The following is a 13,157-nucleotide window of genomic DNA, read 5'->3' on the forward strand; positions in this document are numbered from 1 at the left end:
AACCACGAGGTTTGTCCCAGCGCAAATCCTCGCCCCTGCTGCAGCTCCAAGCTGCAGACAACTCAAATCCACCTCTCCCCCTCCCAGGATCTTCTGGCACACCTATTCCCAGCTGTCAGCCCTGCTCCTGTAAACAGCGGATTAAAAACCGAGAGCAAGACCGGCTAAAACAGGATTTGAGGCTCTTTACGGCTGTTTTTCACAACGTTTTTATACCAAAGTGCATTTGTTGGTAAGCAAAACCAAGCCTCAGTGCAGCAGGGGAGAAGCAAGCACCAACCCTGGTGGAGGGAGGGCACCAAAACCTGCACAGAGCAAGCACCGGGCTTCGAGTCCAACCTCCTGCACTTATATTTATGTGCCGAGCTGCAACATTTTGGGAAAAAATGGGAAAAGAAAAGCCAACAGAGAGGATCCAAAGCAGATCCCCGACCTAGGAGACCAAAAAGGGTTATTATTAACATCAATGGCAGCTAATGACAGGCGTTAGCGTGCAGCCGGGCACGGGCAGCCCTTCGGTCGCGAGCTGTTTTGTGGAGCTGAGTCACGCCTGAAGAATTGCTTTAAATAATAAAAAAAAAGGGGGATCTCGCCACTTTTCGTGCCTCCTGCTACAAGTCAATATGCGCCCTGCCTGCTGCAGGCAGCGCTGCCTTCTTGCAGAGGAACGAGTTTCCCTTCCACCCGCCAAGCCATCTAGAATAAAAGTTGAATTAAAAATATAGAGATATCGAGTGCCTGTCAGGAACCAAAGCTAGACAAAAAAATATTTTGAAATAAAGATAGAAAGCAGGCTTGCACGCAGCGTTAGGTGCCCAGGACTGCCTGCTGGGACGTCGCCCAGGCTGCCCGGGGGCTGGGATTCAGATGGGAATTGCCAGCACGTGGTGGGAGCTCAGACATCAGCCTGGGCTGGCTTACACCAGGCCACACGGCACGTTCAGAAGCAGCAAGCACGCTCTGATGACCACCAGCATGCTAGCAAAGCCCACATGGAAAGCCTGGCGTGAGCACAGGCACTGGGCACTAGCGGGACACGTTTGGAGCATCCCTCCCCTACTGGGAGCCCCCACAGCACAGCTCCAGCTCCTAACAGCTGCCCAGCACCCCAAAACGCTCCCGTTTCAGACCTACACAAGCAAATGTAGGCTCAGGACAGCTTCTCCAGCTGGGGTTTACCCACTGGAATAAAAAGGCAAACCCTCAACGGGTGATTGCCCCCACCCAGGCATTACAGCAAGGGCTCGGTGTGATGGCACCGAGGTGAAAGGCACAGCAGTCCCCGGGGTGGGAGCAGGGCTCCAGCAGAGGCTCTGGAGAAGGAAACCTTTCTGCACATTAAAAATTCCCCCCTAATTTCTCTTTCATTATTGACGAGGTCCACGCAGCGTTACTCATTTCCTCCCGACCACACGCATCACGCTTTTTTCTGCTGCAAGCGCAGCCCTGGCGCCCTTGGGACAGAGTGGAACAGAGAGTTCACAACGCTGTCAGACCCTCGGAAACGTATAAAATCAGGCATTTTGATAAGCCTTGCCGGGAACCCCTGTATTCTAAACACGTTTTTTTGTTAGGCTTGGAGAAGATCAAAGCAAACGTGGCTCAAGAGCCGCCGCCTACGCACCGCGTGTGGTTAGCGCTGGGTGGCTGAACACCACGGAGACCTGGCTGGCCGAGGGGCTGGCAAAGGGGGATGAGGGGACCAAAACCCTCAGGTTGGCCCCCCCAGGAGCTGCTGGTGGCCCTGTTTGCCCGGGAGAAGGCAGGGCAGGATGAGGACCCAGCAGCCAAGCAGATAACGGAGCGGTGCTTCTTCCAGCAGAGAAACAGGGAGGTGGGCTGGGGAGAGCTGGTGTGACTGAGGGCACCGACTCTGCTTCCTATTTAGCAGCTAGGAAGGAAACTTCAGAGCTGCTTAAAGGATCCCTGCGCTGATTTTCTGTTTAAAGGGAGGAGAAAATGCCATCAGTTTGTGTTTGCGCACAGCTGAGACGCTCCCTTCGGTGCCAAACACGAAGGGGATGCACAGTGTGAGCTCTCACCACGCAGTTTAAGCAGCAGTGGTGCTGAGACAGGCACAGAATTCACTCTCTGCAAGGTTTTTAATCCTTGGAACGGTCCTAAAAGGTGCAAACATCTGGGCTGAGTGAATGATGCCGTCCTGTGCCTGCAAGAGCCCTATGGACGGCGAGGAACACCCCTGGCTTGGAGAACCAAGCAATAACTCCTCTTTTTGAGGGATATCTCCAGAGGTTTGCCGCAGACCCTGCTGCCTCCAGGAGCAGCGAGGCTCAGCACAGCACCGTTTGCTCTCTACGGCTTTGCAGCTCCCCAAAGAGCAGCAGAAATTCGCTTGGGTCTGAGGAGCTCATGGATTACCTGGGGGCATAGAAGATGCTTAGGGTCACCTCGCCCAGGCTTTTTCTTTGGATCCACCAGGGCTGAAAGTTTCCTCTGCCCAAAATACAGGCACCCCAATGCTTGCTTGGCAGACGGGGACTCATTCTGCAGCAGCTCCAGCACCAGGGGGTGATGCTGACACCGACTCCCCTGCAAGGAGCCGCTGAGCAAGATGCTAAAACACTGGCCATGGGCAAAAACCTACAGCAAGGTGACATAGCACATCCCAGACGGCTGGAAAAAAAAATCAAATAAATAAATCAAAATGACAGCCCTTGCTGAAGGGATGAAAATAAGCAGCTGCACGTTAGCTGGGGAGGGGACGCACTCATCCTGCTCCCTTATGGCTCAATTTAGTGAGGCGTGCAGAGCCAATGCTGCTGTTCTCCTGGTGTTTCCGTACCAAATTATTAGCGTCCACGTCTTCATTGAAAGCTGCTCTCCACGGGCACGCCTGCATCTCGCAAACCCTCCTCTGTTGTCTCTGGTCTGGCTCAATCCAAGCCCCAGCAGAAGCCTCGTTATGCCGAGCGGAGCCCCAGGGGGGGCGCGCTAAATAAACAGACCCCGCACACATCCCCCTCGCTGCCACGTACAGGTAAATATTTTCCTTTTCCTAAAGCAATTAGCCTTGTGACGGCTCGTCACGCCGCCGCGCAACACCTGACATCCCCCAAGACTGCTGGAAACAGCTTTGAAACCACCCCCAAAAATTCTCGTTGCTTTTCCAAGTCGGCGCATCCGTTTCCAAAGCAGGTGCATGAGGGTCTCGCGATCTCTGGGGTGCTTGTGCCTTCCCCTTGTCTTTTTCCAGAGCATTTCCTAATGGATTCCTGTCTCAGGCGAGAATAATTTATCTGAGGGGGTGTAACACTTGATTTTCACCAATTTTTACTACAATCAAGATGCCTGACATCCCTTTAGCTCATTGGAGCCCAAGTTGTGCGCAAACCAAGTTCTCAGCACCAGCTCAAAGCAAACTGCACGTTTGCGCAGCAGCTCTGGTGTGCCTCCCCCCCTTGTTTAAAGATTTAAGGCTGGTTTAAGCATCTTTTTCTTTTTTTTTTTTTTTTCCATAAAACTTCAAGGCGTATGGTTAGTGAGAGTGTGTGCACGGAGGGACTTCCCCAGAGAACACAGCAGCAGAACAACGCAGACACCGTGTCGGAGAGGAGGGACCGGCAGCGGCGGGCACAGCCAGCTTGGCACCGTGGGTTGGGCTTATTAACATCCTGCTAATTAGCCCAACCACCTTCATTACACGGCTCGGGTCATAGGAGGTCTCGCCCTGCTCCAAAGCAGCAGGAGGGCCAGGGAAATGACCCAGAGCCCTGGTTCTGGGCACTGCAGCCCTGGGGAAGTCCCCGGTGCTGGTTTCAGCAGCCTCAAGGGACAAGCAGCCAGGCTTTCCTTCCCCTCCCAGCACCTTTAGGTGGCTTTTCCAGCCAGTGGCCATGCCAGGACCCAACACCGAGGCACGAGCAGCTTCCCCACTGCACTCAGCAGCCCCTGGATGGGGCTGGACCCTCCTGAAACCCCCCCAGCCCTGCTGCAGGACACCCCACAGGGCAGGGGACATCCCCGGCCAGGACACCCCACTGATACCTGAGCTGCAGCAGCGTACCCAGAGCTCCTCCACGGCACGCTCAGAGGGTTTTTGACCCAACCCCATGCGTTTTGCTTGGAAACTTTGGTTTGGAAACGGCACAGCCAGGAATGGTTTCACACGCAGCTCCTCAGAGCTTTGCCATGAACATCACACACCAGGCACAGCGCCTTGAGGCAAAGCAACTGGGTTGAGCTGGAGAGCAGCAGCACCTCACCACGGCACCAGCTTCATGAATTTGTCATTTAATCCACGCTCAGGCCCGGGGACCTGCAGGAGGGTCCCCGGGCACAGTCCCCAGCTGCCCCCTGGTTGTCCTGAGGCAGGAGAGCGCACGTGCAAAGCCCAAAGCCAGCAGCACCAGCAGGCACGGGCTCTCTCCTCCAGCCCTTGCAGAGGTGTAGCAGGATGCGGCTCCCTCCTGGCAGCAAGCTGCTGCAGATGAGTTGATTTACCAGCTCCGGAAACCCAGCTGGCATTAAGTTAATTACTCTAAATCCACATCTGTCCCATCTCCGTGACACACGCAGGAGGCTGCGCTCATCCTCTCCCTCTGATTCAGCCCCTTTATCTGCATTGTTCCAGTCCCTGCTTGCCACTGGCACCTCTTCCTCTTTTTAGGCCCTGTCCCATTCTTCCTCCTCCTGATCCATCCGCCCCACCTCCCAAAAGCAGCAAAATCCTGTCCGTAACTAGCAGCCCGTCAAAGGCACACATCAGTTCCTCTGCCTGGGATGGATGCGGGTACAAACTCAGCCTCCAGAGCGCCTGGCACATAAAATCAAACCATTTAGGTTGGAAAAGACCTCTGGGATCAGCCAGTCTGACCCTAAACACAGGGCCAAGGCCCTACGGTAGCATGGACCAGAGGCAGCATGGCCTGAAAATCACCCAGCGCTTCATGTTCCTATTAAATACCACCTCTAAGCCAGGCCATTAGGGCTGGAAGGAAAATACACCATCCAAGGGACCTGCAAAGTCTTAAAACTCGCAGGCTGACGTAGGGACAACGTCCATGGCCTCCATCCCTGCCTGCCTGCTTGGGGAGAAGGAAAGTCTGCGAGCACCAGCTGGCTCCTCTAAAGGGCTGCGAGCTGCGATGGGAAGAGTCAAAAATGCCATCCCACAGCCACCTGTCAGCTCTCGGGGGGAGGAAATCCAAGGCTATTACCCAGGTCATCAGCTCAGAAATAGCCATTTCCAGAAGAAAAGCCAGAAAAATGTAAAAAAAAAAAAAAAAAAAAAACCCTGCAGATGCAGGCACTCCCTTCTTGGTGAGCGCTTCTGCCCGCTGCACAGGGCGCATCATTTTTGTCCTGTACACTGAAGACTGAAGAAGCCGGGGTGATCTTTACAGACAAAAGGTCACGTTTTCATGCTTCTCGTTAGATAGTCACCATGCCCGCCTTACCATGGGGACAGAAAACAAGGGGGAAAAAACACTCATCTTGGGATTTTTCGCTTTGACCCAGCCAGCACTCGCCAGGCGGAGCTGAGACAGCTCCACCAGCAGCCTCCTGCTGATGGCAACGCCTGTGGCACAGGGATGCTCCTCGTGCCAGCTAGCAGGGACCAACCATGGGCACCTGCACCAGAGCAGGGCCACGGAGGAGCAGCTAGGAGGATTTTGTGCCGTGGGGCACGCAAACCGCCCCGGTTCTGACATCGGTTCATCTGCATGCCCGGAGGGCGGCTCGGAGGAGAGGCTGATTTCGGAGGATCACTGCCTCCAGCAGCCAAATCCAGGCTGGGCCGTACCCAAAGGCCACCAGGCTGCCTCCAGCCACCCCAGCACACGCAGGCAAAGCCTTCAGACAGCCTGGTCCTATCTCCGAGGCTTCCTCGCAGCCCATCCCACAGCGCCGATACGGAAAACCTCGTCCACCACCATCTCTTGCACCCCGCAGATAAAGGCCTGACGGCGGCAAGGAGAGGAAACCACGGGCAAAATTAAGATCGGGGGGGGGACAAAAATACATCTTTGAGGATGCCAGTTTGTTCTGCAGGGCTGGAGCGAACAGCAAGGCGATGGAGCATGCGAGCTGGCCTTCCACTGCTGCAAAAAGCCGAGCTGCGACGTGTTCTTTGCATGGCTGCATGAAGGATGTGAGAGAGACGGCACCTGCCTGCTGCCTTCCCCTCGTCCTGCTCCAGTGAGCGGCTTTCAGCAGCACCACTGCACCTGCCCTGGTCCCACTGGGTCCATCTCCTCCCAGGAGACACGGGCTGTGCGCCCTGGTGCACGTGGGCAAGAAACGAGAGGCATTACGGCCGTGTCTGCCACCACCCCGCTCCAAAGGGCTGCAAATATTGGGTCTAGCAGCTCAGATCCCGAGCGCAGCAGCTCGCAAGGACTCGAGGATTCAGACATTGCTCAGCCCTTGCTGAAGGCAGGTCCCCTCTGTAGCTGCAGGGAGAGATGCCTCGAGGAGAGAGCAAGCCCCTGTCCTTCCCCGGGGTGCCAGGTGAGAAGGGAAAGGGGAAAACCTGACCCCACGTTGCTGTAGGGCACCACATCGTACCCCCTGTGGCAACACAAAATTCATAATCTGGCTGGAACAAAGCACCTGAGCATCTCGGGATGCAACAGACGTGGCACATTAACACTCACCTCCACGTCTATATCTGTTGGTGGTGTTTCCCCTCTCCTAATAAAATAGGAATTGGAGATAAGCAAAGGGGCAACTCCAAAATGAGTCGGGCTGCTCAGAAAACCAGCCACGCACACAAACACAGCCCCTCTTTGCTCCAAGGACGCGGGTCAGGCTTGCAGGACACACATGGTTCGGGTGGAAGGGCGTTACACAAACCTTAAATTAACTCAAATTATTCGACCTGTGTAATTGAGGCTCAGGGCAGAGGCTGCAGGGCAAGCCTCCTGCCCACACCTCCTCGGAGGGTGCTCTGTGATAAAGGATAAATCTTACAATTTGTCCCCTTGCCACCTCCTCCTTCGCATTGCTTGTACCAGAAAGGATTTTGGCTCTCAGCTTAACAGCTGGTGAAGTACAGGTCTGAAACAGCCAGGGAGCTAAAACTCCACATCTCTTGGCTACCTGCAGCAAAGAACTGACCCCAGCCCGCACCAAGCACCACGGATGCTGGCACCCATCCACCTGGCAGCTCTGCAGGGGGACACTGGGGTCCCGTTGGTGCTCCAGCTGGCACAAGTCACCGCCGATCGAGCTGCAGGATGAGGGCCGAGTGCCCCAAGGGCACTAAGTCTCTCGTTGAGGCACTTTGGGTTTGTTTTTAAAGAAAGCAGCAGAAAACCATACAGGATACGCACGGTGCTAATTTCCCTCTTTGGCATCCAAATATTTGCTCACCTCAGAAATCAGCAGGCTGCTTCCTCAAAAATGTGCCCTGCTGCCAAGGCAGGGCCTTCTCCTGCCCTCTGCCCAGCTCTGCAACCCAGCCAAGCTCCGTGCACGGCCGTGGGTGCACTGCCTCCATCCCTCCTGCCTCTGCTCGCAGGGGGACAGATCCTTTGGTCCTTCCCTGCCTGAACAGAAAAGGCAATCCCAAACGTTTGGAGGCTTTCTGTGGCAGGGAAAGGCTGCCGGTTTGAAATCCACCGTGCATTTTATTCCTGCTGATGTCTAAACCCTGGCTTTGCCAGCTGGAGCGCTCGGGCCAGGTACCGCAAAGCTTTCCACGCCCCGGGCTCGGCGCACGCCGCGCGGATGGAGAGGAGAGGGATGGCGACACGAGACCGAAACCGCTGGGGGGGGAAAAAGGTACAAGCTGTGCCTCTTCTCCATTTCCACAGGATGGGAGAGGCAGATCCAGCTCTGTCTGGCCGCCCTGCACCTCCACACCCAGCCGTACCCACCTGCACCCGCAGCAAGCCGAGAGCTGGGGCTCCTCCAAGGCGCCCGGAGGATTTACACCCAGGCTCCCTTAATTAAACAAGGTGTAGCTGCGTCCCTCCAGCTGCTCTGGATGGAGGCACCAGCCCCCTGAGGTGTGGGAGGTGATTTTTTTTTTCAGCTGCAGCTTCCACGTTTCCTGAATTAGCTCCCCAAATTGAAATTAAATTGAAGCTCAAGCTGCGTTGCCATCGGGCTCTGTGTTAGGACCACCGTAAAAACGTGCTGTGCTTTACCCTCAGCCAGGCATTACCTCCTGGTCCAAAAAAGGTTTGATAGGAGGAGAAATATTGCTTGAGCTTCCCCCGTTCATGGAAGTTTCCTGGCCTGCCCATTGCAGATGTTTTCGTTCTCACAAAGCGAGCTAAAATTAAATTGCAGGCCCACCTGCCAGACTGTTGGGGCATTAAAAATACACAGCTCTATCTCACCAGCCAGCAACGAAACCAGCCCAGCTGCTGTCTGAGTGACAGCCTTCCTCCCGGAGCAGGAAAGAGTTTGTTTAGCTCTTCGCTGTGACCCAGCGGAGCAGAACACACCCAGGGCAGAGAGGAGAAGCTGAGAAATCAGTGAGTGGCACCAGGTGGGCGAGGGGGCTGGTGGAAAACCTCAGGATGCTCCGGCCAAGGGACCATTTCACACCCCTACCCAGAGCCTTCCATGTCTCATATGCCTTGAACAACCCCTCCCTGCTCCACAAAACGCCCTTCTCTCTAAATTTTGCTCGTTTTATAACCACAAAATTCAGCCAGAGGTACCCAGCCCCCCTGGAAGCCCAGTGCCCCCGTGCCGGCAAGGTGGCTGGCAGCACCCAAAGGCACGGCGCACCAAGAGATAAGCGAGCAAGCATCCAGGCAGCCTTGCTAACAATGCAATACACGATACAGATCTAATAACAACCCCGAAATAACCTCCTGCTCACTGGGGTAACCTCTCCCGGGCACCGCCAGCCTTATCAGCGAGCCCTGTTAACAATTGGGGTGATCACGCTCATGAAACTGCTCGCGCGGCGCTGGAGCCAGCACGAGGAGAAAGCCACCAGCACCCGAGTGACGAGGGGTAATTTCCAGTGGAGAATCTTACACGGCTGCAGAGACCTTGCCAGCTAACGAGCCCTGTTAATCACCGTGCCCACGCTTTTGTTAGTAGCTTCACACAGAACCAGAGGTTTTCTTGCGACCGAAGCGCCGCAGACGACCTCCACGCCGCGTCCCCATCACCTTGCTCCCACTCAGATTTCCCATCTCCGAAAGAAACAGAAGCACGCAGAGCAGACATCCTACCTCACCATCCCTGGCCAAGGCTCCCGGCCCCGCGGAGAGATTTCCTCGGTCCCCAGAAACCGCAGGAGAGCTCGAAAAGGCCAAAAGGGTCGCGGGGTACGGGAGGTGGGGACGGCTTGGTTAGGACGTCCCAGCCTCCAGCATCCCCCGCGGGGCTGGCCGAGGTGGCGGAGCGAAGAAGTGACAGCGAGTTATTTACCCAAAAAAAAAAAAAAAAAAAAAAAGCTTGTTCTGGACGGGAGAGGGGGAGGAGAGAAGAAAAGGAAGTCATCTCCTCCTCTTATCGGCACCAGCCCGGCAGCTGTGAGCTGGGTTTTGGTGGGGACTGGGAGGGCGAGCGCCACGCGCATGGGGTGTGTCGGCTGGGGGGCAGCCCAAACGGCAGGGAAAGAGAGCAAAAAGGGAGGGTAACGGGCAAAGTGGCATCCCTTGGAGGTCCTGTATGTGGACAACACCCCCCCCACCCCATTACATCTTCCTCCTGCAGGAGATTTCTGCCCCGGCAATGAGCGGCTCTGCACGACTCAGAGACGGGGGCTGATCCTGCCAGGGATGGGGCTGCCACACACCCTCGAGAGGAACAAGGGTCTCAGGACGTTCAGATGTCCCCAGGCATCTGTTGATTTGGGGGATTTCGAATTTAAGCTTAAGAAGCCGTCCCTGACCCGGTTCCTCTGCCATCCAAGGTGGGATTCGCAAGGTGGGATTGACCCCGAGGTACCCGGGCTGGAGACCTTGTAAAAGGGATTTCTGCAGGATGAGGACCACGACAGCCCTACACACTGCACGGCAGGACAAAACCCTTCCCCTGCCCACATCCTCAGCATCCTTCCATTACCAGCTTCCTAGGGCAGGAGAAACAAGACCTCAGCTATCCTGCGGGCAGGCAACCAACTAAACACACATCCATGGAGGCATTAAACATCCAGGAGCACGGCCGCCTCTGCCTGAGCCTTCAGCCCATTATCCTACAGCCACTCAGCACAATTAGGGCTGCTTTGTGGCTAGCCCTTAATGTGCCAGCAGAGCAGCTGGGGCACGGAGGAGATGGGGATGACAACAGCCCCAACCGCAGCGCTCCAGCCCAGCCCTGGGGGGGGTGGCAGAGGAGGAAATGCCAGGCAGGGCTGGGATCACCCCCAGCCGGGTGGGATTGCACCCAAAGGACCTAGCTGGGCCCAGCAGGAGGTGGAGAGCTTAACCTCACAGCCCAGGGCATTGGAGACGTGGCACTGGATCAGGACCTGCGCCCCCAGGCCAGCCGGTGCTTTATAACGCACGGCACTTCCCTCCTTCCACAACACCGCCCCCAGCGATGGGCAGGAATCAGAGATGCTGGAGATAAAAGTTGTGAAAAGGGGCGAAAAAAATAGGTTTTGTTGTATTAGCCTTCCATGGAAGTCCTTTTCCACAGTAGGTCTTGCCCAAACGTGGTTGGATAAACCACCAGCGGGGCTCTTTTCCCTGTCCTCACCCAACCTCGCACCCGAGTCCACCCCCTTCAAATCCCAGACCCGCTGCACCCCAGGGATCAGACGGGACGCCAAAAATCTACCCGACCCCTCCAAAACTGCACCTCCCTCCCGAACTGCCCTCCTTGAAGCACGCCAGTTCCTCCCCGCTTTGAACAGCGAAACGACAGCACCCAAAGTTTCCGCTGCTGCAGCAGCAGCGCTGAAGCACCCAGTTCTGACGCCAGCCCCCACAAGAACAGGACCGAAACCCCACTCCGAGCCGTGGGTGACGGCAGGAGGTGAGGTGGGGTGGGGTGGGGTGGGGTGAGCCTGGTGGTGGCATCGCTGCTGCAGCACGGCTCCTCTCGCACGGGCGAAAAAAACCCTGCTAAAGACGCACCAGGGCGCAAGGAGCTGTCATCCGCGTGGCCAGCGGGCAGGGAACGGGCTTGCAACGCCCACCCAGCTCCAAAATCCTGCCCTCTTGCCAGGCTCATCCCAAGCCCTGCTTCCCAGGAGGGGTTTGGAACCAGCACAGAGCTCGGCAAGGCGCTGGGTGCCACCAGTGCCCGCACGGCGCTGGGGACACCTCCCTGCCCAGTGGCAGACCCTGGCCAAAACCTCAGCTGGGGCTGTTTTAAGTTCCTTTGCTCCATCTGGTGGCTGCAAAGCTTTTGAAAGCTTTGCTCCCTCGCGGGACCCGCTCCTCGTGGTCTAAAAGGGGTGGGTGAAGAGAGGCTCGGGATGAGCCACGCTGCGCCGGGTGAGCCCTCTCCTCCGAGGAGCTGGTGGCCTCTGGATTGCCCCACGCTGGATCAACGGGGTCATTGTAAACCTGGATGCAATTGGGGTTCCTCACACAAAGCCCAAGCATGGCCATCCTCAAAGCACATGAATTCTGGGGCCGAGCAAAGCTGCAGTGGCAGGGCTGGAGATTGGGCACAGCGCAGAGCCACCTCCCCTGGTGGACGATGAAATTAGGATGTTTTCCTAAGCTTAAACCCTCAAACCTGGGCTATGGGAAGACAAACGTCCTCCATTCCACCAGGACCACAAGATTTACTGTCAGGATGCTGCCAGGAACACCCTGAGCCATTCCCCCAGGAGCAGAAGAAACCCAAAACCAGCCCCAAGGCAACGCAGCCGGCCGAGCAGCTTGGTTCATTTCCCCAGACCCCTTCCCCACTCAGCTGGCTCCTCGCTCCCCAACCAGGACAAAACGAGGAGATAAAGGCAATAAAGAAGAGAAAAAGAAACAGGGAAGAGCAGAACCCGGGGGCACAGGGTGACCTACGGCACCGTGGCTGCCCCAGGTGGCACCGGGAGGGTCCCGCGGTGCCGTCCCCACCGCCCTGCCAGAGCCCAGGGCATCACGTGCGGGCCTGCTGAGCCCAGAAATCCTCAGCTTGCAGGATTATATAACCCGGCGAGCTAATTAAAACCGAGGGGGGCTATTTTGGAGCTACGGGCAGGGTGACAAGACAAAAATATAGCCCGTAACAGGCCCACGTCCCCTTTGAAGAGTCGCCAAGGCTATTTTTTACCTAGATACATCACGAAGAATCGGAGGGAGAAAAAAAAAAATAAAAAAAAATAAAAATACCAGGGCTATATTTAGAATTTAATCAGTGGCAGGGCTTGTTACACTTCTTAGAGAGGAGACCGATGGAAATATTTCAGGAGGGTGGGAGGAAGGAGGTGGGGGGGGGGGGGGGGGGGGAGAGAGAAATAAAGACAAAAATAAAATTTGTAATAATAATAATAAAAGAAATCCAAGGCCAAAGATAGCCCCGGCATCTCCCTTACATGGAAGAGATGCTGCTGGAATGGCGTGAAGGGGGATTTTCGGTTGTTGTGAAACCAAATCTTGTGCTGTCAGGCGTCCCACCCTCCTGACACCCCTGCGGGCAGGCGGCATGTCCCGAGGGAAGGGCTGTTCCGTGCCCGTGCCAAGCACCCACAGCTCCCTCAGGCTGCCCCAGCTGTCCCCGCTTCCCTTTGTCACATGCGCCCGGTGTGACAGCTCTGGTGGGGACACAAAAAAAAAAAAAAAGAGCTGGAGGTGGCCACAGGGCAGTGGTTGCAGGGCCACGGGTCCCTTGGAGATGGCAGCTGGTGGAGGTGGCACTGCCCAGAGCCTCGTGCCACCACGCGCACTCCTCCCGATGTTTCCCCAGCTAGAACCCATCCACTTTGTAAAATAAATACTTTTTAAAGTACTTAAAATCTCGTTGGAGCAGAGGGGAGCTGCACATTCCCATCTTCTTGCCCATATCCATGAAAACGCGCTGGGTTAAAGCATCCGGGGCACGGCAGTTCCCTTGAAAGCCAACTGGAACCTCAGCCCGAACCAAAAAGGGAACTTCCAAGCACATTGTTTTGGAGAGAGGAAGGAAAAAAGAAAAAAAAGAAAAAAGAAAAAGCCACGTTTGCTTTGGCACCACAGATGCAAACTGCAGCTCGCGGCCGGGCACCAAAGGGGACCCCGTAGGCAGCGGGGCCAGGACCAGGAGGGGCTCTGGGGGCTATGGCAAGGTTGAAA

General features: G+C 56.0%; 1 protein-coding gene across 3 annotated transcripts in view; it reads right to left on the reverse strand.

The window, feature by feature from the left end:
* The window catches only part of LOC116497573 (tyrosine-protein phosphatase non-receptor type 11-like), a 37,634-nt gene that overhangs the window by 19,639 nt on the left and 4,838 nt on the right, over positions 1–13,157 (reverse strand). Inside the window, exon 1 of one of the 3 annotated variants that reach the window (XM_032201401.1) lies at positions 9,162–9,208. The exons of the other annotated variants lie outside the window; for them this stretch is intronic. Within the exon in view, the coding sequence (XP_032057292.1) occupies positions 9,162–9,169 (8 nt within the window). The 5' untranslated portion in view covers positions 9,170–9,208. Of the gene's footprint in view, positions 1–9,161; positions 9,209–13,157 lie in introns of those variants that run through there. 3 annotated transcript variants of the gene reach the window in all.

Source organism: Aythya fuligula, chromosome 21 (genome assembly GCF_009819795.1).
Source record: "Aythya fuligula isolate bAytFul2 chromosome 21, bAytFul2.pri, whole genome shotgun sequence".
Taxonomy (NCBI): Eukaryota; Metazoa; Chordata; class Aves; order Anseriformes; family Anatidae; genus Aythya; species Aythya fuligula.